Source organism: Magnolia sinica, chromosome 19 (assembly GCF_029962835.1).
Source record: "Magnolia sinica isolate HGM2019 chromosome 19, MsV1, whole genome shotgun sequence".
In the NCBI taxonomy this organism is placed as follows: Eukaryota; Viridiplantae; Streptophyta; class Magnoliopsida; order Magnoliales; family Magnoliaceae; genus Magnolia; species Magnolia sinica.
In genome coordinates this window covers 16,652,815-16,675,774 of record NC_080591.1, presented here as the reverse complement: position 1 = coordinate 16,675,774, position 22,960 = coordinate 16,652,815, and the positions used below count along the sequence as shown (strand labels likewise).

The 22,960-nt window shown below is 40.5% G+C and overlaps 1 protein-coding gene across 3 annotated transcripts; it reads right to left on the bottom strand.

The window, feature by feature from the left end:
* Nucleotides 1-1,977: 1,977 nt before the first annotated feature.
* On the bottom strand, nucleotides 1,978-22,763 carry LOC131234677 (uncharacterized). 3 transcript variants are annotated; one of them, XM_058231596.1, is made up of 6 exons: nucleotides 22,276-22,762; nucleotides 18,209-18,445; nucleotides 7,827-8,061; nucleotides 5,919-6,141; nucleotides 5,146-5,300; nucleotides 1,978-2,385 (listed from the first exon to the last, which is right to left on the bottom strand). In XM_058231596.1, the coding sequence occupies exons 1-5, from the start codon at nucleotides 22,687-22,689 to the stop codon at nucleotides 5,156-5,158; spliced, it is 1,254 nt and encodes a 417-aa protein (XP_058087579.1). In that variant the 5' UTR covers nucleotides 22,690-22,762; the 3' UTR covers nucleotides 1,978-2,385; nucleotides 5,146-5,155. The 3 variants fall into 3 exon arrangements, with proteins under 3 accessions (XP_058087579.1, XP_058087581.1, XP_058087580.1); XM_058231598.1 differs by lacking the exon at nucleotides 18,209-18,445 and having other exon boundaries at nucleotides 22,276-22,763; XM_058231597.1 differs by lacking the exon at nucleotides 1,978-2,385 and having other exon boundaries at nucleotides 5,165-5,300; nucleotides 5,936-6,141; nucleotides 22,276-22,763.
* Nucleotides 22,764-22,960: the final 197 nt, after the last annotated feature.

Sequence of the window (22,960 nt, the reverse complement as noted above, 5' to 3'; positions counted from 1 at the left end):
TACGCATTCATCTGGTATTCTGTTTATTTGAAGAGATGTGTTAGCGTATGAGAACCGAGTGTGACCATTGATTATTCGTGGGTTTTAGGCTCCAAAATAAATATTTTAGATGTAGGAGAGAAAGTGGAGATTCCAAGAACTTGCATATCAGTGTTAAATGTTTAGCGAGGATGGGCACTATAAGGTAAATCTAATTACTTCAAGCTCTGTTTTGTAAAAGCCAAAATATCAGTTCATCTCATTTCAGTTAACAATAATTATGTATTAGATACCCAGATCTCCAAGGCATAAGTAATTCAAACTAAAATGAAATAACTCATTTTTAGGCATCTACCAAACATGGCTTAAGAGTTTCAATTTTATTATTTACTTTTCCTTTTAGATATCTCTTAGTTTCCTGTCATTTTCATTTTCAAACGCAGCCTCATCCAACTTTGGTTTAAAAGATTTCATATGGATACTTTTCCTATCATGTTTGGATTAGAGCAAAGGGAAAGGTAAAGAAAGAAAACATCATTTCCTATGAAATTAATTTTTCATTCTTTGTGAAGACTTTCCTTGCGGGAATTTACCAAACACCATTTCCCACTTCCCTCTTTGTGGGAAAATCAACAAATTAATATTCCCATTTCCTCCTCCAAGAAAGGCATTTTCCTACTATGGAGGGAAAATGGGTTTCTCAAGAGTTAAAACCCATATAGGCCACAGTCCATCTTCAACTGCCTTATATGTGCCCCATGAGCCCCAGCACATGCAAAACATCCCACATTTGCTATTGTCCATTTTTTTCTTCTTTTTCATTTTCTTCTTCTTTTTATTTTTTATTTTTTAAACACATGCACTCACACCCACGCACTCGACCCATCACACAGTGCCATTGTCCATCTTGTACCACTCCATATGTGCATGTGCCAATGGGTACTCTACCCCCACCTAGCTTTAAGTGCCCACAGAAGTCAAATATATGCTCATTTGTCACTTGGGCCACATTTTCTTATTTCAACCACCTCACATGCACCACTTGTACCACTATTCAGCTTCAAATTCTCTTCATGTGCCATCGTTCATCTTCAAGTGTGCACGTGTCACATGCTAAACTAGCGATGACTACAAGAAACTTTTGGCAAGAAAATCTCCGAAAAAAAAAAAAAAAGAATCAGGCCCCAAATTTTCTAGGAAAATCTTGTTGGAAAACAATGTTTCCTTTCTCACAATTTCTTATTTCCTTTCCATGCTTTCTATGAATCCATCCAAAAAAAAAAAAAACCTAAAACAAATATAAACAGTTTTTTTTTTTTTTTTTAATAATAGCAGAGGCCCACCAGGACTCAAAATCCCCAGTCATAACCTGTGAGTGTAGGCTGAGTGACCTGCTTCCTTGCACGGCTGGAGACAGAAACGGTTTGGACCAAGAAAAAGAACAAGCTAGATCTCCCCTAAATCATGGGCCAAAGACCTCCAATATCCCATCCCATTTAATAAAGACAAGAACTGAAGAATACACGGGAGGCATTTCTACCTGGAAGCTCAAATGCAGCCTGATGTACATACAATACGTCTGGACTTTAGCCTTTGAATCTGGGCCATTTCCAATGGTCCAAACCGTTTATAAGATGAGTCTCACTTTTTATGGTGGAAAGTCAACAAATAAAAACTCTAAATTGACATATTTCAACCCTTTGGCTCTTTTGCTTTGAATTGCATGGTCACCGTTAAAGGTTGAAATATTCAATCTCAAGAGTTTTCTCAGGCATTCCCCATCAAGGGGAGACTCATCAAATAAACAATTTTGGTCATTTAAAAAACCCAAATCCAACAGCTCCGGACTCATCTTATGCAAACGTGCATCTTATTGCAATATGCCAGGATGTATTCGGGCAAACTTCTAACTATTGCAAGAATTCAATGGCATTTCGGTATATTCTTGATATTTTTTCTAGTGATCTTTAACCAAAGGACAGCAAGGACCATGTCATCTTATAGAACTGGGACCCAAGGGCTCTTCCTACAAAGCACTTGTCTCAGCAGAATACAGGCCTCTAAAGACATCTGAGTGGAACAACATCTCTCCTTCTCCAGCATCACAACAATTTCTGTTTCATTTCTTTTTCTTTTTTCCATTAAACATCCAAAGGAAAAGAAAGAGGTAGAGAACAGGTAAAACTGCAATTTCTTCCTGATCAACCTCACATCCAAAACATGGCAGATTTTCCCCCCCTAGGGAAGGACCTATTCCATATTCCAGAACACAATGCAGCTTCAGCTCTGATGATGCTGTGACTGTTCTCAAGATCTAACTCAGGTTGCAATGGTTTGCAAAGTCCTTTGGTTGCCCAAACCAAACCAATCATTTGGTTTTGGAGCGATCATGGGCAACATCTTCACCTGAAAATTTTGTAACAAGGACCAAAGATCACAAGGTTATTGATTGAGAGTTAATCACAAGAAAGCATGGTTTATGGCATCAGTGCATGGGGATTATATATGTTGACATGAATGCAATCACAGAAGATTACGAGCATGCAGATCATATGAGGATTTTGGTCATGATTGTTCCATCACATGCATTTGATAATTCTTTGAGGAATTATAGAATCCTTGACCCTAGGTTTTGCACTATATACTTTTTTCTGAAAGATAACAGCAATTTTATTAAACACATGCCAAACTGACAAAGAACCACAAAGCAAACAACCTTTGAACATAATTTGAATAACAAGACTTCAGACTCGAAGCCCACCCCAAAAACCTCAACTTTAACCGTCCTAAACACTTCCCCTTCCATCCCACTAATATTTTGTAAGTATCAACTATTTCTTTCCCTCCAAAGCCCCCAAAGAAATGTCATGCATTTACTCCCATCCAAACACACCTCAATTACCATCTACCTTCATTTACTCCCAATTACACCTATTTACCTCCATTTACTCCTATCCAAACTGCCCCTTAAGCACTTCAAAGACTCCGCATCTAATAGCACTAGGGGGGAATTCCTTAGTAGCTGAAGCAAGTGAACCAATTCTTCTATCTCCTCATCAAGAAGATCTCTTCTAAAGATAGGGGTCCAAGAAACTTCCTCAACACTCACTGAAAAGCAATTGCTCACCTTCACCAACTCTTTCCTAGCTAAAACCCCTAAAGATGGATATGTATCCCTCAGACTTGTTTCCCCCACCCGTCTATCCTCCCAAAAATTAATGCTATTACCATCTCCCAAATTAAAACCTATACCCTCCCACACTCTTCTAGGGGTGCTAGCAATCTCCAAAAGTAAGAGGATCGATATAGAGAAGATGTCTTTGTCCACCACCACCCATCCTCCACCCCATACTTTCTAGATATGACCTCCCTCCACTTTGCATTGCTCTCCACCCCAAACCTCTCAACCCATTTTCTTAACAAAGCTAAAGTCATATCCTCTAGCTTCCTCAACCCCGCGCCTGCTCTATCCTTTGAATAACAGACTTCATACCACTTCAAATGATGGAAAAAAAAAAAAAGCTTATTTTACCATCTGCAATACTGCTGAGATAACTCAGGACAGCTTGACTCCAACTCAAATACTACCAAAAGTCCTATGAACAACAGGGTGAATCACTTAGCCAAAACTGAATCTTCATGCCACCTTCAATTCTACGCAAAGATTCACAAGAAAATAAAATCTAGAAGTCATACTCCACTGACACTCAATGCTCAACAGCTAATGAGATGCAAACTGATCCAAGATCCTGGGCATTAGGCTCCCAACAAAGTTGCCTAATCTATAATGCTTTTTTTTCCCATACAAGTCCCATACGCAAAGTAGCATACAGCCTCATCAAAGGAATTGATTTAAACCCATCAACCATTTACATGTTTATGTTAATTTGATTATATAATACTTTAGAATCCGTTGATTCCATCACATGTGTGTAATGAGTTTACCGAATGGAATGTCATCTTGGAGTATGTTATATATATATATATATATATATATATATATATATATATATATATATATATATATATATATAGACATATATATATATATATATATATATATATATATATATATATATATATCAGTGTTTTCAGTAGCACTGTAGTGTAGCGTGTAGCGTAATTCCCTGGTAGCGTAAGCTACAAGGTATGTAGCGTAAGCTACACTGCATGTAGCGTAGCGTAGTGTGGATAGCGTAAGCTACCTAAAATCTCATTTTTTTTCCAGTGTTTTTCTATATTAGTTAAACACCTATTTTAAAATGGTGATGACTTATACATATGACACATGGCACTACATTAAACTAATCTGGACCATCTAAATTGTGGTCCATATCATAGATAGAGCACTTAGATCAATCCGGACCATCCAAATTGTGGTCTATATCATGAATTTGTGATGTTTCAATAAATAAAAAAGAAGTCATACTTAGAGATGTCTAAAGGCAAAGATAAAGGGATTTTGCATGGAAATAAGTGGTTGATGATCTGGATTCGTAGTCAAGAACTCATAGAAATTATGCATTTTGTAAATTTTATCATATGTTCTATTATTTTAATTAAAATTATTAAGGATTGTGTAGCTTACGCTACACGCTATAGAGGGCCAAATGCCACGCTATGTAAAACACACACACACACACACACACACACACACACACACACACACACATATAGAGAGAGAGAGAGGAATGCTCACCAACGCACCTTCTTATGTGAGCACCCATGCGCACCTTTGCACATGTGTCATGGGCACAGAATCTGAATGGTCCACGTGATGCAGCACCCCTTGAAACTCTATGGGCCTAAGTTTCAGCCTGATCCAAAACTCTAGTGGGCCATAGCAAAGAGAAATGCAAATCAAGGGAGGAAACTGTTTCCTTTTGCCATGGCCCACCAGAGTTTTGTATCGGGCTGAAAGTAGGGCTGGTGAGGTTTCAAGGGGTGCCGCATCACATGGACCGTTCAGATTTTGTGCTCATGACACATGTGCAAAGGTGGGCACAGGTGCTCACGTAAGAGGGTGCGCAGGTGAGCATTCCTCTCTCTCTCTCTCTCTCTCTCTCTCTCTCTCTCTCTACACACACACACACACATTATGTGTGTGTATGAAGTCAGAGCAAAGGTCCTTTCTTGAACTTGTCTTAAGAAGTTCAAAGCACTTACAAGTTAGAGGTTAATCTTTGACCAAATAAGCAGCATTTCTGACACTGAGCTTCTGCACCTGTCCCAACTTTTCTACGAAGGTAGATAGGACAGCCGAGTCATTGCAGGTGTCTCTCTCAGATAACCATTCCTCCTCAAGATGAACATCAACATCCCTGTAAGATGGGTGAATAATGGACTTGAAGATGTGATACAACTCAGAAACAGGTAGGAAAGCCAATCAGAGAAGAGGTATTATATAATTCTCGGGCAGAATGTTCGTACAACACTAATCTGGCTTTCAGTTTGTACAAGTGGGGCCCATGTTTCAGTGATCCAAACTGTTGACATGATGGCATCATCATGGATGGCCATGCACCAAAAAACCTAACATTGGTTCTTAAATAGGTGGCCAAGGAATTGATGGCTAAGAAAGAAATGATAACAACAATTCACATTGAACAATTCAACTAATCAAGGCCAAATAGTCAATGACTAGGAGTTGCTAATCTGGATTTTTTAGTGCATGGGCCATCAAAGGTAAGGGTCGTCATGCCAATGGTTTGGATCTTGTGGCTATTGAGAATGAATCAAATTAGATGGTTCTATTTCTCAATCTTTCTGAGATGCTCCTATTGAACCAATACAAGACCATGGGTGACACTTGAACAAACTGAAAGCCTGAATGGTATATTTACAAATATTCAGCTTGAGGATCTAATAGTTCCTCAAAACAAAAATCTTAATTGGGAAAGAGTTTGCATGTCATTATTGTTGATGGGAGAACCAGCTACCTCCTTAGGCTAAGCACCTCATAATTTTTCCGCAGATAATCGGCATGCTTAGTAAGAGCATCTTGTGCATACTGTTTGCCCACAGTTCTGATTGCAGCTGTCTGGAGTAAGTTCTCTAATGAACCATGTTTTTTTAAGAGCTTCAGGGCCGTCTTTCGACCAAAACCAGGAACCAAATGTTGAATTCCAGGAACACCATCAACTTCATCACCCACAAGACAGCCTACATGTTACAGTTTCAGTTGGATATAGTCACTAACATTCATTGAGCACAACAGAAACCTAACTGCATACATGATTGAAAGTCTGTGAATATGATAATTTCTTTATATCACGGATTTATTTTTTCTTGCATTTTATAGGTGAGTGGGAATGAGCCAGATAGAGAAACCATTTTAAATTTGGCTGAGAAATATATTAAATAAAATAAAATAAAATAACAAATTTTAAAAAATTAAAAATTAAAAATTAAAAAAAATTAAAAAATAAAAATAAAAAGAGAGATATGTAGCTCCTCACCAGGGTAGCATATATTATAGGGAAGAAGTGTATGCCTGCAAGGCCTTGGAATTCTTTTTAACGATACGCAAAACTCTTGTTTTGGACTTCAAACGCAGAATGCTGCCTCAATTTAATTATCCATAGGTTGGAAATTTGAAGGGTGCAAGAAGTGCCAGAGATGGAAGCAGCTAACTAATTTAATTGGTAACTGCATTTTGGGCTGTGGCCCTTATGGGGAAGCCACTAAATGGTTCACCGCCCACACCACATAGTTCTTGAGAGCATCATCCCCATAGCCTTGTCCCGACTATTTGGGTTTGGCTTTACAAATCCTGTTTCACCAATCTCAGAATTAGAAACAGGAATTGCCATGATTGGTTGGCAGAAGTTTGGGAATTGACTGTCCACCTAACATTAACTATCCTTTAGCCATGCTTAGGACCAGCTGACAAGTTGATAACAAGTGTAGTTGCTTGTCAGCAACAATTAACCCAGAACATTGAAAGCCATACATAGAAGCCTTTCACTATTATCTTACTGCATAAATCACCAACCAGCCAAATCAGATGCTGCTAAAACAAGATCTATAAGAATCTTGAGGGAGTACTGTCATTTAAATACAATCTGACATGTATTGCTTTTGACCTAGCAATAAAATACAGTTACAGTTTTTACTTACTGCTAATGAAGCAGCAAAAATTATCAACATTTGCACCCCACAGATAATAAATATTGCTTAACAATTGCTACATATGATACCATATGTATTGTTGGATATGTATAGATATGATGCATATTGCATTAGCAGGGGATAAAAAAACAAAGATTTCTGGTAGATGCTATAATGAGTACTGGAAGATTGTCGAGGAAAATGTCATGTCGAATTCCAGCTCTCAGAACAATCAAGGTATCCTTCTGAAGAACAAAATTGCATATTGCATTGGTATTATTGACAAAGAAATAAACAGTATAGAAAGAGTGAGTTGGTTCAAGTTAAAGGCTCTAAGGGGAAAGGGGTAAGACCCAAATGGATGTGGGCAGAGGTATTAAGTAAAGACTTGATGACCTATGGTTTAACTGGTCCTTGATAGAGTGGAATGCCAGAACAGGATTCACAAAGCTGGCCTCAATTAGTTGGCATAAGGCATTGATGATTATGATGATGATGTGATGAGCGGAATAAGATTCCCGATGATGATGATGATGATGAAGCAGAACAGGATTCATGATGATGGTGACGACGATGACTTGATGGCCTATGGTTTAACTGACGATATGATTACAATGACTTGATTACTTATAGTTTAACAGGGGATATGGTCTTAGATGATTATGATGATGATGTTTTAACTGACAATATGATCGATGATGATGATGATGATGATGATGATGATATCTTATACTCACGGAGACTCAAATCAGCGCTTGGCTCACAATTGTATTGAGCTATGTAGTGCTTCAGCGTGTAAAAGGACCAACGTCCAAACTCTGGCATGGGCATAACGATCTGGACATCTTCAGATATCAGCTGCTTGAAATCTTTATCAGGCGATCCAATAACAACTCGGTATCCTCTTTGTAGAGCTTGATCCACAAGTGTAGCTATGGTATCATCTGCTTCATAGTTTTTAATTTTTAGCACCTGCATTGCTTAATAGTTTCAATATTATACTGGTGGAAGATTAGAGATCCTGCAAATTGCAGCACATCAACAATTCAGCATCTTATACCCATTATTTATAATAGCTATTTTAAGATCATAGCTAATTCTATTGTGAATTATGCAGTTTGTTCTTCATAAGGATTCTTCATTGGTAAAAGCATGAGAAAGTGGTCTAGTAGCAAATCAACTAAAGGGGAGTGAATCCGTGCGCTTCATAAAACACAAACAAGTCTAAGAAACAACTAAAATATTAAAGAAAATTCTTATTCAATGACCTTAAGCTAAGTAAAACAATGATACAGACTTTTGATAGGTGAAAGTGTTGGGAAAGATGAATAAAATTAATAGGTAAAAGTATCTAGGAGAAATCAGGAGGGTCTCTCTTCTTTTGTGTTGGTGGTTGATGAAATCCCTGGAATTCCACAAATGAAGGCAGATTTCCCTCTATCTCTGCATATTCTATAATGTCTATTCCTAGGTCTTTTGAAGCTGGCATAAGCATTGGAGGTTGCTATGCCTAAGCATCAAGGTGTTCCATAACGGTAATGATGGCCGTAACGGCAACCACCATTACCATTATGATACAGATAGTAACAGCCGTTATGGCCTTTCAAAAAAAAAAAACCCCGTTTCAGGACTGTTACGGGTCATTTTTTCTGTAAAGGCCATTACAGCCGTTTCGGCCCCATAACACACAACGGATTATAGAGAATGCTAGTGTATTATATTTATAGTGTGTCCTTTTAGTGTAAGTGCATGTGCACACTTCCCTATTCCCCTGCAGTGTACTATATGCTTTTTCATAATAAAATATTATGTGTTAGAGCATGCAAGCCTAACACATATCATCTCTCCCAAACTCTCCTCCTCCTTCTCTCTCAATATTCTCATCTCTTCTTCACATTATCCTCATCAAATCTTTTTCTACTTGGTATCAGAGCAAGTTCAAGGCATTCCGCATCCAACAGGTTGAGAGGCGACACGTCACCTTGCTGACGTCAGCGTTGTACGGACGCATGGGCTCTGTTTGAGCTAAAAGTTTAGGGGTTTGATAGATCTTGATTTTAGAAGATTTGTCATGATTTTTTCAGAATTTATTGGACCTCATTTCATGGTATTTTGGGCGAAATAGAGAAATTCGAAAATCGGTTCCAGATTCCGTTTTTCTTCGATCTACCTCAAATCGGTAAGCTTTTCTTCGGTTTCTTTGCTCAAGATGGACCGAAATCTTCCTCCCAAGCTATCCATGGTGGATTTTTTACTTAAGATCAATGTTTGAGAGGTTTTTAACCTCAAATGGGCGTGCGGCTGGGCCGTTTTTCACTCGGTCAGGCCCTATTTGACTGCATTTCATGGTATTTTGGATGATTGACATTTGTTTGAGGTTTATCTCTTGTTATGTTGAAGGATTGAGTGAGATAGAGTTGTTTGAATCAATCTTTCTTGGCATAGGGGTTCTCTTGGCATAGGTTTATTTCTCTTGGACTCTATTATAGCTAACAAAGGGCCCTCATCTCTTGGCATAGGGTCTCTTGAATCCAACCCCTTGCAGATTACCTCCATTAAGTTGAATGGTGACAACTATCTTCAATGGGCACAATCTGTAAAAGTATTTTTAGGAGCCCGTGACAAGTTGTCGTATATTTTAGATGATTCCCCAAGCTCTACAGATGTTACCTACAAGTCTTGGACAAAGGAGAATTATCAAGTTATTGCATGGTTGTTGAATAGCATGGATTCCTCGATTAGCCACTCAGTGATGTTTTTATCCTCGGCTAAAGGCATTTAGGATACGCTTCATGATATGTTCTCGGAATCTCAGAATTTTTCACGGGTATTCCAGCTTATTCAAGAAATTGGTCGGTTTCAACAAAACTCCAGATCCTTAAAAGACTACTATTCGATGCTTCGGGGTATGTGGGATGAGTTGGATATGTATCAGCCTCTTCCTTCCAAATGTAAAGAGGATCATGAACATGCTCATAAGCAACGGGATGATACTCGTATCATGCAGTTCCTCGCTGGGTTGAGTTCTGATTATCTTCACGTTCGCAATCAGGTTGTTATGCAGGATCCTCTTCCCCCATTGACGACAGTCTATGCCATGTGTCAGCGTGCTATGATCTCTACTCTTCCTTCTCATTCATTTGTGCCACCCGAGCGTTCGGCACATCTTGTTGGCGATCAGTCCTCCCATGGTCTTCAGGCACCATCCTTGAGCTCAGGGCACATTTCTGGTTTTGGTGGTCGTGGTAGAGGCGGCGAGGGAGATCGCAGTCGCGGCGGCCGTAGTCTTCGTAGTCGTGGTGGACGTGGACGAGGACGTGATGGTTCCCGCATTTGTTCACATTGCGGTGGAACTAATTACACTATTGATTATTGTTGGCAGCTACATGGTCGTCCTACGTATGCCGCTGCTTCTGTTGCTTCCACTGTTGCTTCTGAGACACAGTTTTCCACCTCGACAGTTGAGCAGTCTACTTCAGGGGAGTCTCTTATTATTTCTCGTGCGGCATATGATGCCCTTATGCGGCTTCACATTCGGGATATTCCTGAGCCTTCTCACGCAGCTTCGGCCCAGTCAGGTACCGCCTTTCTTGCGTCATCCTCTCCTACCTCCTGGGTCATCGACTCTGGAGCTTCCTCCCATATGACTGGTAAGTTGCAATTCTTTTCTTCTTATTCTTCTTCTTTTTCTCCCACTCAGTATGTCACAGTCGCAGATGGAACCCAATCTCCCATCTCTGGGATTGGTTCCATCCCTCTCTCTTCTTCATTGTCTTTGTCCTCCGTATTGCATGTGCCTCGTTTTCCATTAAACTTATTGTCTGTTAGCTCTCTTACTAAATCACTCAATTGTTCCATCACCTTCTTTCCTTCTTATTGTTTGTTTCAGGACCTACAGACGAAGAGAGTGATTGGTGGGGGCATGAGCGAGGAGGCGTTTATCTTCTCGATGATACACCTGTTGCCGCTTCTAGTACCCTTTCTCTAGATCAAGAGTCCATGACTCGGTGGCATTGCTGCTTAGGCCACCCATCCATTGCTAGATTGAGACTTTTATTTCCCTCCTTACCTGTCACTAAACCATTATGCTGTGATATTTGTGAATTGTCTAAACATCATCGTGCTACGTTTCCTCCTAGCTCTTCTGGGAGGAAATCTCAACCTTTTCTTCTGGTTCACTTGGATGTTTGGGGACCAGCTCCGGTTACCTCGACTTTTGGATTTAGATATTTTGTTACCTTTATTGATGATTATTCCCGCATGACTTGGATTTATCTTTTGAAATCTAAAAGTGAAGTATTTGATGCATTTAAAGTGTTTTATCATGAAGTGTGCACTCAATTTCATTGTTCCATCAAATCCCTTCATTCTGATAATGGGGGAGAATACATGTCTACTGCCTTTCTGTCCTTCTTGCAGGAACGTGGTATTTTATCTAGGACGTCATGTGCTCGCACTCCTCAACAAAATGGTATTGCAGAACGAAAGAATCGTCATCTTCTTGACGTTGCTCGCACCCTTTTACTTGGTATGCATCTACCCAAACATTTTTGGGGTGATGCTCTTTTAACTGCTACTTTTCTTATTAATCGTATACCCTCACGTATTCTGTCTTATAAATCTTCATTTACTATTTTGTATCCTCATGATAACCCATTTCCTCTACCACCTAAAGTTTTTGGTTGTACATGCTTTGTTCAAATTTTGGATGGGAGTAATGATAAACTTAGTCCCAGGGCGATTAAATGTGTCTTTATAGGGTATACTCGGAGTCAGAAAGGTTATAAATGCTTTGACCCATTGACTCGCAAGAAATATGTCTCTGCCGATGTCACCTTCTTTGAGGATCTTTCTTTTTTCTCCTCTCCAGGCAGATCCCTCTGTAATCCTCTTGCACGTCAGGGGGAGTATAACTGTTATCCTCTTTCCACTAATGATCATGGGAACACTCCTCTCCCCTCTATTCAGCATCCTGTTGGTGATATGGTTGAGCCTAAGCCTCTGCGGGTGTATCAGCGTCGAGATAAATCTTCACAAGCTCAGTCATCTACCCTTCCGCTTACTTTGGATGTTGGTTCAGGTGACTCTCCTAACTCGAGTTTAGATCTTCCCATTGCCTTGCGCAAAGGGTCACGATCTTGTACTCAACACCCCATTAGTAATTTCGTTTCATATGATCATCTTTCACCGTCTTTTCAGTCGTTTGCAGCTTCCCTTTCATCACAGACTATTCCTAGATCTCTCTCACATGCTCTTCAGAGTCCTGATTGGACAAAGGCGATGATGGAAGAAATGTCTGCTCTTGAGAAGAATCATACTTGGGATCTTGTGCCACTTCCTGTAGGCCATAAGCCTGTTGGCTGTCGATGGGTTTATACAATCAAGTTTCTTCCAGATGGCTCAATTGATCGCTATAAAGCCCGTCTTGTTGCTAAAGATTATACACAGACTCATGGTGTGGATTACTTCGAGACATTTTCTCCAGTGGCTAAGCTTAATTCAATTCGTGTTGTGCTCTCCTTGGCCGTTAATTTATCATGGCCCTTGTTTCAGCTTGATGTTAAGAATGCATTTCTCCATGGGGATCTTACAGAGGAAGTTTACATGCATCAACCTCCTGGCTTTGTTGCTTCTCACAACCCTGCACTTGTATGTCGGTTGAAGAAGGCTCTTTATGGACTAAAACAATCTCCACGTGCATGGTTCGAAAAATTTAATCAGGCTCTCTTGGAGTTTGGCTTTGTTCGTAGTCATGCTGATCATTCTCTCTTTATATGTCGTCGATCGACGGGCATCATGGTTCTCATTGTCTATGTGGATGATATTGTTTTGTCCGGTAGTGATTCTGCTGGAATGAGGGAAGTCAAAGATTTTTTGAAGACCAAGTTTGAAATCAAGGATCTTGGTCCTCTTCGTTACTTTCTCGGAATTGAAGTTGCTCGCTCATCATCCAAATTGGTCTTATCACAATGAAAATATGCGCTCGATCTTCTCATGGAGACCGGCATGTTAGGGTGCAAGCCCGCTATCACTCATGGATACTTCGCAAAAGCTTTGACCAGATGATGGTGCTCTCCTTACTGATCCCGGGATGTATCGATGACTTATAGTCTGGTTTATTTACCTGACTATTACTCGCCTGGATCTCTCATTTGCGATGGGCGTTGTTAGCAAATTCATGCAAGCTCCCCGTACCTCCCATCTCACGGCTATCTACTACATACTTCGGTATTTAAAATCAGCCCCGGGTCTTGGCCTCTACTTTCAGTTACATGGTCATCTTCATCTTTCTGGCTATTCCGATGCTGATTGTGCAGGTAGTACTTTTGATCGCCGCTCTACATCCGGCTTCTGTACCTTCCTAGGTGGCAATCTTATAACCTGGAAGAGCAAAAAGCAGCCAGTTGTTGCCAAGTCCTCAGCTGAAGCTGAATATCGTGTTATGGCTCATGCGACATGTGAACTTGTGTGGCTTCGCAATCTTCTTGAAGAACTTGGCTATCCTCCTTCGGGTCCTATTCCTCTTCACTGTGACAATCAAGCGGCTATCCATATTGCTCGTAACCCAGTTTTCCACGAGCGAACCACGCATATTGAGGTTGACTGTCACTTTATTCGGGAGAAAGTTGCTTCTAAGGAAATTGTCACTCCTTTTGTTCGATCGGGGGATCAACTTGCTGATGTTCTTACAAAATCCTTGATTCAAGATGCTCTTCATCGTGTTCGTGACAAGTTGGGCATGATCAACATCTATGCTCCAACTTGAGGGGGAGTATAGAGAATGCTAGTGTATTATATTTATAGTGTGTCCTTTTAGTGTAAGTGCATTTGCACACTTCCCTATTCCCCTGCAGTGTACTATATGCTTTTTCATAATAAAATATTATGTGTTAGGGCATGCAAGCCTAACACATATCATCTCTCCCAAACTCTCCTCCTCCTTCTCTCTCAATATTCTCATCTCTTCTTCACATTATCCTCATCAAATCTTTTTCTACTATGTGACCGTTTTGACATACCATGCTAAGCATACTTGTACTCTTTGGTTTGCGATTCAAAATAAACTAAAAACCCAGGAGTTGCTATCTTCCCTTGGCATCAAGGTGGAGCTTATACGTTCTCTTTGCCATAAGGATTGAATCATGCATGCACCTTTTCTTTTCTTGCATTTTCTCCGGATGGAATTGGAGTAAGATCTTCGTGGAAATAGAGCTATCCTTCTAGCTTCTTAACTCCCATTTGGATATATGTGTGTGATTTCTTCTTCTCTTCCAGCAAAGTTGATGAGGACATCACATCACGTACACCCTACGTACGTATCAGAGGAGAAGGCGGGCCGCGCCGATTTCCCTGTGGCTAGGCGAGTACCCGTGATTGTGCTGTAGACCCCATGTGCATGTGCGAGCATCTGAAAGATCCCACGTTGGGAAGATGCACATGGGTTGCTTTATAGAGTGATCCAAACAGTTAGATCAGAGGGACGCAACGATCGGGCCATTGGATCGCATGGATTACATGATTGGGCCATTGATCGTTGATCGTCCACATCAATTTTAGGTTTTATCATATTTTAGGATTTAGTTTTTATTATTTTATATTTGGACACATTATGGGTGTTTTAGTTGATTTTATTTAGACTAAGGCTATTTTCATTAAAGTTCACAAGACAGGGATTTTTGTAATTTTTGAAACTTCTTGGATTTATATAAAGAGAGGGGCATATGACCTCTCTCCTATTGAATTTCGTGATTTAAAAAGAGAGAGAGAGAGAGAGAGAGAGAGAGAGAGAGAGAGAAAAGCTCTTACTTTCTTCTCCCATCTTCATGCGATTTGAAGATACTTCCATGCAAATTGGAAGGAAGATTGGTATGAGGCTAATCTTCATCAACGGAAGTGCGAGGTCTCCATCTATCCCCACATCATCTTCACTTTTCTTCCCCATCCAGGTATTTCCTTCAGATTCTTAATTCTCCCCCATCTCAAATCTTCATCTTCTCCCAAACCCAACTTTCCCATACCCATTCGTAATCCAAACCCTAACCCTAAACCTAAATTTCCTAATTTTCCTACTTTCCCAAATTACTCAAACCCTAATTTTCACTCTACGTTGTATTAGGTTTCCTATTTTGAAATAGACTATACCCTATGCTAATTGGATGTCCCTACATCCATTAGATCCTAGTTTCTTTTTTATTTAATGATCTTGTGGTACGATGTTGGTAGCTTGGGTCAGGATTATGCATGATTTTCTTTTGATTTTCATGATATTTGTGATGAATATAGCAATGTTTGTGTTCTTTTGTTAAATATCTTAATTCGGTTATTTGATCTCACATGTTACTTAATTCATGCATCCATCCTGCATCAAAAGTCTATGGAAATTGAAGCAGCAAGAATCTGTTTTGTTGGTGTAATTTTTCATATTTGGAAAGAGCTTAATAGTGGCAATTTTCGCAGAATGTATTCCTCCGAATCTTATTCTTCGCACTATTTTTGCTGACGTTAGATGCATATTTATGTTGGTACTCCTATGGGCTTCTCTTTGGGAAGTTCTGCATTTCGAGCTGCTCGAAACCATCTAGATCCCATGTCAAGAACCTTCACAAGGGCCTCCTTTGGCCCCACTATATCATCAGTTTTGGAGGTGCCACTTCCTTTCCTCAGATAAAGGCCTTGCTTGCGATCTAAGAATGTAACAATTCTAATCTGGCTACTATTCTGATGTGAACGTGTTTGGAAATGCCATAATTGGGAAGGTACTCTGAGCCAGGGGCCGAGGGGATCTACATCTCTGATTTCAAGGTTTTCTGAGCCCCCCCCAATGTCTTCTATTTTCTTTTATTCTCTTTCCTTCAAGGTAAATTATTCTCTCCTGGGTGCTTTTGCTATTGTCTACCAACAATCCTCTCCATCTGAAGATTAGCATCTTCCCGATTCCTCATCAAGTACCAGTGAAGCTAACTTACCAATTGCTCTTCATAAGAGTAATCACTCTTGTACCCAATATTCCATATCTCAATTTGTTTCTCTTGTTAGTTTATCTTCTTCTTTTCATTCTTTTGCTTTGGCCTTGCTGTCGGTTTCTGTTCCTCATTTTTTTAGGAGGTGCTGAGTCATGATGTATGGGGAAAGGCTATGGAAGAAGAGATGACAGCTCTTCATCAGTATTGCACTTGGACGTTAACTGTATTTTACCTGCTTGAAAGCATGCAATGAGATGTGGATTGGTTTATATGGTCAAACACAACCCTGATGGTTCAATGGAGCAATTAAAGGCTTGATTGGTTGCCAAAGGATAGTCTCAAATACTTGAAATTGACTATTTTGAGACATTCCCTCCCATGGCGAAGTTCAACTCTATGCGTGCCAAAGATGATGGTTATACTTATTTATTTCTATGCTCGATCTTGACCGTCTCTTTTTTATGCTGCTTGGATGCTCAGGATCATCCAATCCTTGTGATTTTTATTTTTTTTTATCATGGCCTGTCAAGCCAATAATGATATGGAATGAACATAGTCAAAATCAATGATAAGCTGCCAGCCATGTAATACAAAAGCATTCGAGACATTGCCAACATCCCCATGAAGGTAGGCATGTTAGTACTCCCTATGTACTAAAGCCAATGCAGGCCCCTTTATAAGGACAGGCCCTTATAAAAGACTATCTAGGATATTTCTATAATTTTCAGGAAGATTTTGAACCCTCCTAAATATATACAAGAACCAATCATTTATAAATCAAACCTTTTATTTATTTATATATATATTTTTTTTGAAAGCGAATGAAATTTTATAAAAAGAAAGCGCCAAAGAAAAATCTAAGTCAAAAACAACAGCTACAGCCTGAACAACGAAGACTAAATTACAATTGCTAGGGACCTTTAAACAAGAGCCCATACCACTACATCTAGCTTTGCCCTTTTGAACACCTCCAACATCAACCCACTATTATTCTGAAAGCATCAACTGTTCCTTTTCCCCCACAAATCAACCCTTAACATCAACGACACTAGAACAACACAAATATGTAGGGAAAAAAAATGTTTAAAATGCCTTCTAGTATGAACCCGTAGCTCAATGGTAGACTTGGAGCGTTTCAACATTGAGGTCTTTTGTTCAAGCAACTTATCTGTCTCAAAAGGGGGGGAATGGGGGGTGGTCTAAAATGCCTCTTTACTAGAGCGTTTCATTTCAAATATTAGAAATAATTTACCAAAAAAGGCAACAAGAAAGGAACAGAAAATTTTAGAGGAAAATTTATTTTCTCTTATAGGATCCAGGTATCATTGGTTCCTAAATAGGTTTTGGAGTGGGAGTAGACTCGAGAACAAGGGCGCACTTAATTGGGTAGGAGGTCAACAAAAGCACATAAGACTAACAGTTGAAGTTACTTTAAGAATTTAAGAGTGAATTCTTAGGTCTTCCCAAGGTATATTAATGTGACTAAATCTTCTTACCAGAATGAGAAAGTGTCTGTGCATCTGGAGTCATTCATCAAATACACAGAACCAAGGCATTCAAAAACAGTTACGTGATGGTAATGGTAGTGCCTGTTATGTGATATGGGTCCATAACGCAATTATATATATATATATATATATATATAAAAAGACCCGTAATGGGTGTGTAACGGACATTACGGGCTTGTAATGGGCTGATTCGAGGCCATAATGGACCGATAGGGGCCCGAAATAGGCCAATACAGGTCCAATAAATCTTTTCCTTCAAAAGAATTTTGACCATCACAGGGCCATAATGGCCTGTATCGCAATTGCCATAAGGCTATCCGTTATGGCCACCATTACTGTCATCGAATACCTTGAGTAGAACTAGATAATTTTGTGTATGGATGGCAGTTTTTAAGAATACTTCGATTGATCGGTGTTACAGCTATTCATAGATAAAAAGCATCCCTTTCTGAAAAACCGAAGACGGGGAAAAAAATAAGAACAAATTACTCATAGCGTTAATCCCATAGGAGTTGCAAAATGGAAGATATAATGAAGTAAATTTTGTAAAATAACACAATTAATTTTTCCCTTCAAAGGCAAAACAAAACTCTAGTCTGTTGTTCAAACACACACAGCATTCAAAACAAAAAAGAAATGTTCACTCACAGGCACATTGCACTTCTGAAGGACATCTGTGACACGTGGCATGGAATAGTATGGACTGCCATCAGTACCCCTCGAAGTTCGTTGCAATGCAGATAACTCTTTTGAGTATGGACTGCCATCAGTACCCCTCGAAGTTTGTTGCAATGCAGATAACTCTTTTGAGAATCGCCTCCTATGTGCTTTATATGAAGGTAGCATTTGTCTTCGATATTCATTTGCTTCGTCCCCATCGAGAACCTGATGAAATTCCAGTTAAAACAAAAGGTGATTGTCAGAAGACGAAAACATTTCCAGGTGTGTGCAGACAGTTACAAAAATTTAAGTTTTTTGCTTTATGTATGTATAAAGGTAATATTTTATTGCAAGAACAAAAACTACAGACCACAAAAAGGCGAAAACAAAAGCAAAGCAATAGGAGAAGAAGAAAAACAAAGAAGAACAGAAAGAGCGTCTAAATGGAGAACAGGCACCTTCACAACAGCCCAGACTCAAGAAAACCAAAAAACAGAAAAGAACGAAACAGAATAAACAACAGGATCCCCCTCAGCTAGGGGACCCAGTCTCTAAAGAAAACTAGCACTCTGGAGAACACTCCCGCTGCTGAACTTGAAGAATTCTTGAAGCATCTGTTATTGCGCTAAGCCCAAATGGCCCATAAGACGGTTAGGAGGATCGTCCTCCATTTCTTTTTGCCCAAAGCTCCACCCTCTTCCGCGTGCCAACCAGACAGAAGATTTTCAATCAAGTTAGGCATAACCCAAGAGATTCCTGCTAGTATGAGGATGCTCCACCAGATATCGGACAAGAAAGGGCAATGAAGTAGAAGATGGTCTACCGATTCTCCCGCTTTGAGACAGAGGGAACGCATTGGGGATCTACATCCGGCGCTTCCTAAGGTTGTCAATAGTTAGAATTCTTTTTCTTCCTGTGAACCACCCGAAAGCAGCCACCTTTGGCGAAACCCCATAGAACTAGATGGGGCTGGTGTGACAGGGGGAGGAGGAGGAGGAAGCAGATAAAGAATTGTAGAAAGGCTTCACTGAGAACCTCCCCGAGGGCAATAGTGACCAGCAAATGGCATCTTTCAAATTAGATGGGAGAGGCGTAGGAGCACCCTTGCACCTAAAGGAATCAGCCATAGAAGAGCAATCCTCAGGTCCCAGATTGATTCCAAAGAATTTAGTCTTGTAAAGATTGATTTTCATGCTTGAGACCACTTGGAACCAAGTGATAGTAATGCTAAGGAGGGCCACTTGCTTATCTTCAACTTCGCAGAACAAGAGTGTCATCTGCAAACAGCAAATGAGAAATCGGGAAGTTGAAGTTTGGGATGGAGACTGTAGAGTCCTATCTATTGACTTCTTGAGACCATGCCACTTAGAGCCTCTGTTACCAGCACAAACAAAAAAAGGTGAAATAGGGTCTCTTTGGCGAAGGCCCCTAGATGACCTGAAATACCCAAATGGCGAACCATTAATGAGAATAGAGAATTTGGGTGACATTATATAAGATTTTATCCAACCCTTCCATTTGAAGCCAAAACCCATGCGATCCATCATATGGTCCAAGCAAGACCAATCCACATGGTCATACACCTTTTCCAAATCCAATTTGCACAGGATACCAGGCTTCTTAGACTTAGCTTGGGAGTCAAGACATTCATTAGCGATAAGCACAAAATCCAAGATTTGTCTCCCTTCCACAAAGGCAAATTGATAGGAAGAAACAATCTTTGGAATCACATATCTAAGCATTTGACTCAAAATTTTTGAAAGAATTTTGTACGAACTTCCAACAAGACTAATAGGCCGGAAATCCTTAACATTCTGAACCCCTTCCACCTTAGGAATAAGAGAGATGAAGGTATTGCCCAACTCAGAGGATATTCTATTGTTAGAAAAGAAATCAGTCACAAAAGCCGACAAATCTGGAGCAACAGTGTCCTAGAAAACCTAAAAGAAGGCCACCGGGAAGCCGTCAGGGCCCGGGGCCTAGGGCTTTATACCTCCCCAGACCCCAAACAGCCTCTTTAATTTCGTCAATACAGAATGGCCTCTCCAGAAGATCCATGTCTATATCAGGTAAGGACCTGAACTCGAGATTGTCTAGAGAGGGTTTGCACACCTCGTCAACAGAGAGCAATTCAAAAAAAAAAAAAAAAAAAAAAAACTTAACAAAAGAGGAGGAAATGGATTGCTTATCTGATTGAAGCTCATCTTTGACCATGATGGAAGTGATTGCATTAGATCGCCTCCTGGCATTGAAAAAGGAATGGAAAAAACTAGTGTTCCGATCGCCTTCTTTTAGCCAAGTTTTTCTAGATCGTTGGTGCCATTTAATCTCCTCTTCCTTCAATCTAGCGCAATATTCCGCTAACAGAAGGGCTCTAGACTCGTTCTCCATCTCAGACAGTTGACCAATTTCCTCCATAAGGTCCAACTCCTAGATTGAAGCAGAATGGAGGCCATTTTAGATTCCCGCTTATTGGATATCTCCTTATGCCACTATTTGAGTTTTTCTTTCAGGGATTGAAGTTTCTTGTGCAACACAAAACCAGGAGTTCCCTCAAAGTGGAGGGAGGACCACCAATCCATAATCATTTCCTTAAAACCTTCCATCTCCAGCCACAACAATTCAAATCTGAACGGTTTAGGGCCCCAGTTAATGATTTCGGTTTCTAACAAGATAGGGCAGTGGTCGGAGTCACACAGGTTTAGGCATTCTGTTCTGACAAGCAAAGTTGAAATGAGAAATCCATTCAGAAGACGAGAGGAAACGACCAAGGAGAGACATCGTAGGTGAGGACCTATTGTTAGACCAAGTAAATTTAACAGTTCCCATAGGGATATCAAGGAGACCATGCATAGCAACCCAGTCCGCAAACAGTCTCATAGAAGATGAAATGCCATAATCGATCAACTTTTCATACAAGAAACACACTACGTTGAAATCACCCCCCAACACCCAAGGCAGCCCCCATTTATCTTTCACGGAGGATAATTCCACCCAAAACAGTGGCCTATTGGCGGGGGTGGAAGGCCCATAAACTCCAGAGAGCCCCCACCGGAATCCAGGTGATTCACGAAAAGCGATGTTGACTGAGAGAACACACCAATCCAACTGTCTTCTATGGCTCTCAGAGAATGATCCCACAGCACTAGAATTCCACCTGCCGAGCTAGACACATCTAGGGCCTTCCACTCAATACCTTTCCTTCTCCAGACGGAACAAGCAATGCTGCTGGACATAGACTGGAGCTTGGTTTCCTGCAGCACTATAATCTGAGCTTTCGATCTGGAGAACATCTCTTTAAACTGGGACTGCTTATGAGAGCAACCTAAACCTTGCACATTCCAAGAGAGGATCTTCATTGGTGAACCAACTCGGCCCCTCTTCACCTTCTTTTTTCTTTGGGATGAGACTGTCATTCCTGGTTCAGAAACACCCAGTCTGGCCAGCTCCCTGTCAGATTGGAGCGACCTATGAGAAATAATCAGGGATATCCCACCGACAGTCACTTTGAAGCCCCTTTGAGCCACTAGCTTGAAAAGGGCAATGTAGTCTTCATCAGTATCTCCAAATACCACCCCCAGCAATCTCCCGACGTGTCCAACAACATCCCTAATCCATCGTTTTCTCTTGATAGCTTCCACCAACCAATCCAGGACTTTAGCTGGAATCACATAAGGAGACACATCCCACCCACTAATGGTTGCCCACAAGTAGGCCCCGCAGGCCCATGTCCAACAATACATATGCATATGATATCCAAGCCATTGACTCATAATAATGCTCCATAAATTGACTATGGGCCAAAAATAAAACGACCTCAGAATTGTATCCATGTAAAAAATAATAATTATAATAATTTTTATTTTTAAAAAAAAAAAAAAAAAAAAAAAAAAAAAAGAAGCCATACGAAACAGCACCAACCAGACAGAATTGTGTACAACATTTCTTTAAATGGTTAGGATTGCAATTCATGGTTGTTAACGAACGCTTGGGATCATCATACAGACATGCCAGGTGGACTGGAGAGATTAGAGAGGGAAGAGAGAGGAACTTACAGCGATGACGGGATCTCGAAGGCTGACTTGGGAGAAGAAGAGGGAAATCCATCGGGCGAATGAGCGTAGGCTGGGCCGGCTTCCCACATAACAGAGCGGGTTCACGTCCAAGAAGAAAACCCTTCTACTAGTCCCCAATTTCTTGATATTGGTGGTGTCGCTTGTCTTGTTTCCGCATTTCTTCTTCATCGGCGCCTCTTCCTCTACCCCATCAACCCCAGCTCTACTGAGGTTCTGAGAAGAAGCGATGACGCCTCTCACCTCTCGCAGACTCCTCTTTCTCCTCCTCTTCAGTGAAAGATGAGGAGAAAGAGAAGGGTTAGAAGGATTCAGCTGTAGCTGCTTGGAGAGAGGGAAAGTGGCTATACTGAAAGAGCAGTGAAAGCAAGCGACAGCAGCTGCAGCTTCCAACATCTGTATTCACTTCTGCAGCGGATGCTGCACATACTCTCTCTTCCACTTGAAGAAGGACAATGTTCTTTACCTCAGCTGCCTGCCTTTCTATCTCTCACGGGAGAATGGATACGTATGGTACGGGCGCCGTTTGGTCGAATCGGATTGCGTACGGAGTAACTCATACGCTCAGCGTACCGGAAGCGGATTGCGTACTGAGTAACTCAGTACGCTTAAGCGTACTGAGTAAACCCTGTGGGGTCCACAGTGGTTTATGTATTTTATCCACTCT

What these genes read in the sequence shown, in the direction of transcription:
- LOC131234677 (XM_058231596.1), bottom strand. Translation starts at nt 22,689, where the DNA reads ATGTTGGAAGCTGCAGCTGCTGTCGCTTGCTTTCACTGCTCTTTCAGT. An exon ending in TTCGAGATCCCGTCATCGCT is followed by an intron (nt 18,446 to 22,275) that starts GTAAGTTCCTCT and finishes GAATTTCATCAG; the next exon opens with GTTCTCGATGGGGACGAAGC. An exon ending in GAGGTGCTTAGCCTAAGGAG is followed by an intron (nt 5,301 to 5,918) that starts GTAGCTGGTTCT and finishes CCCATCTTACAG; the next exon opens with GGATGTTGATGTTCATCTTG.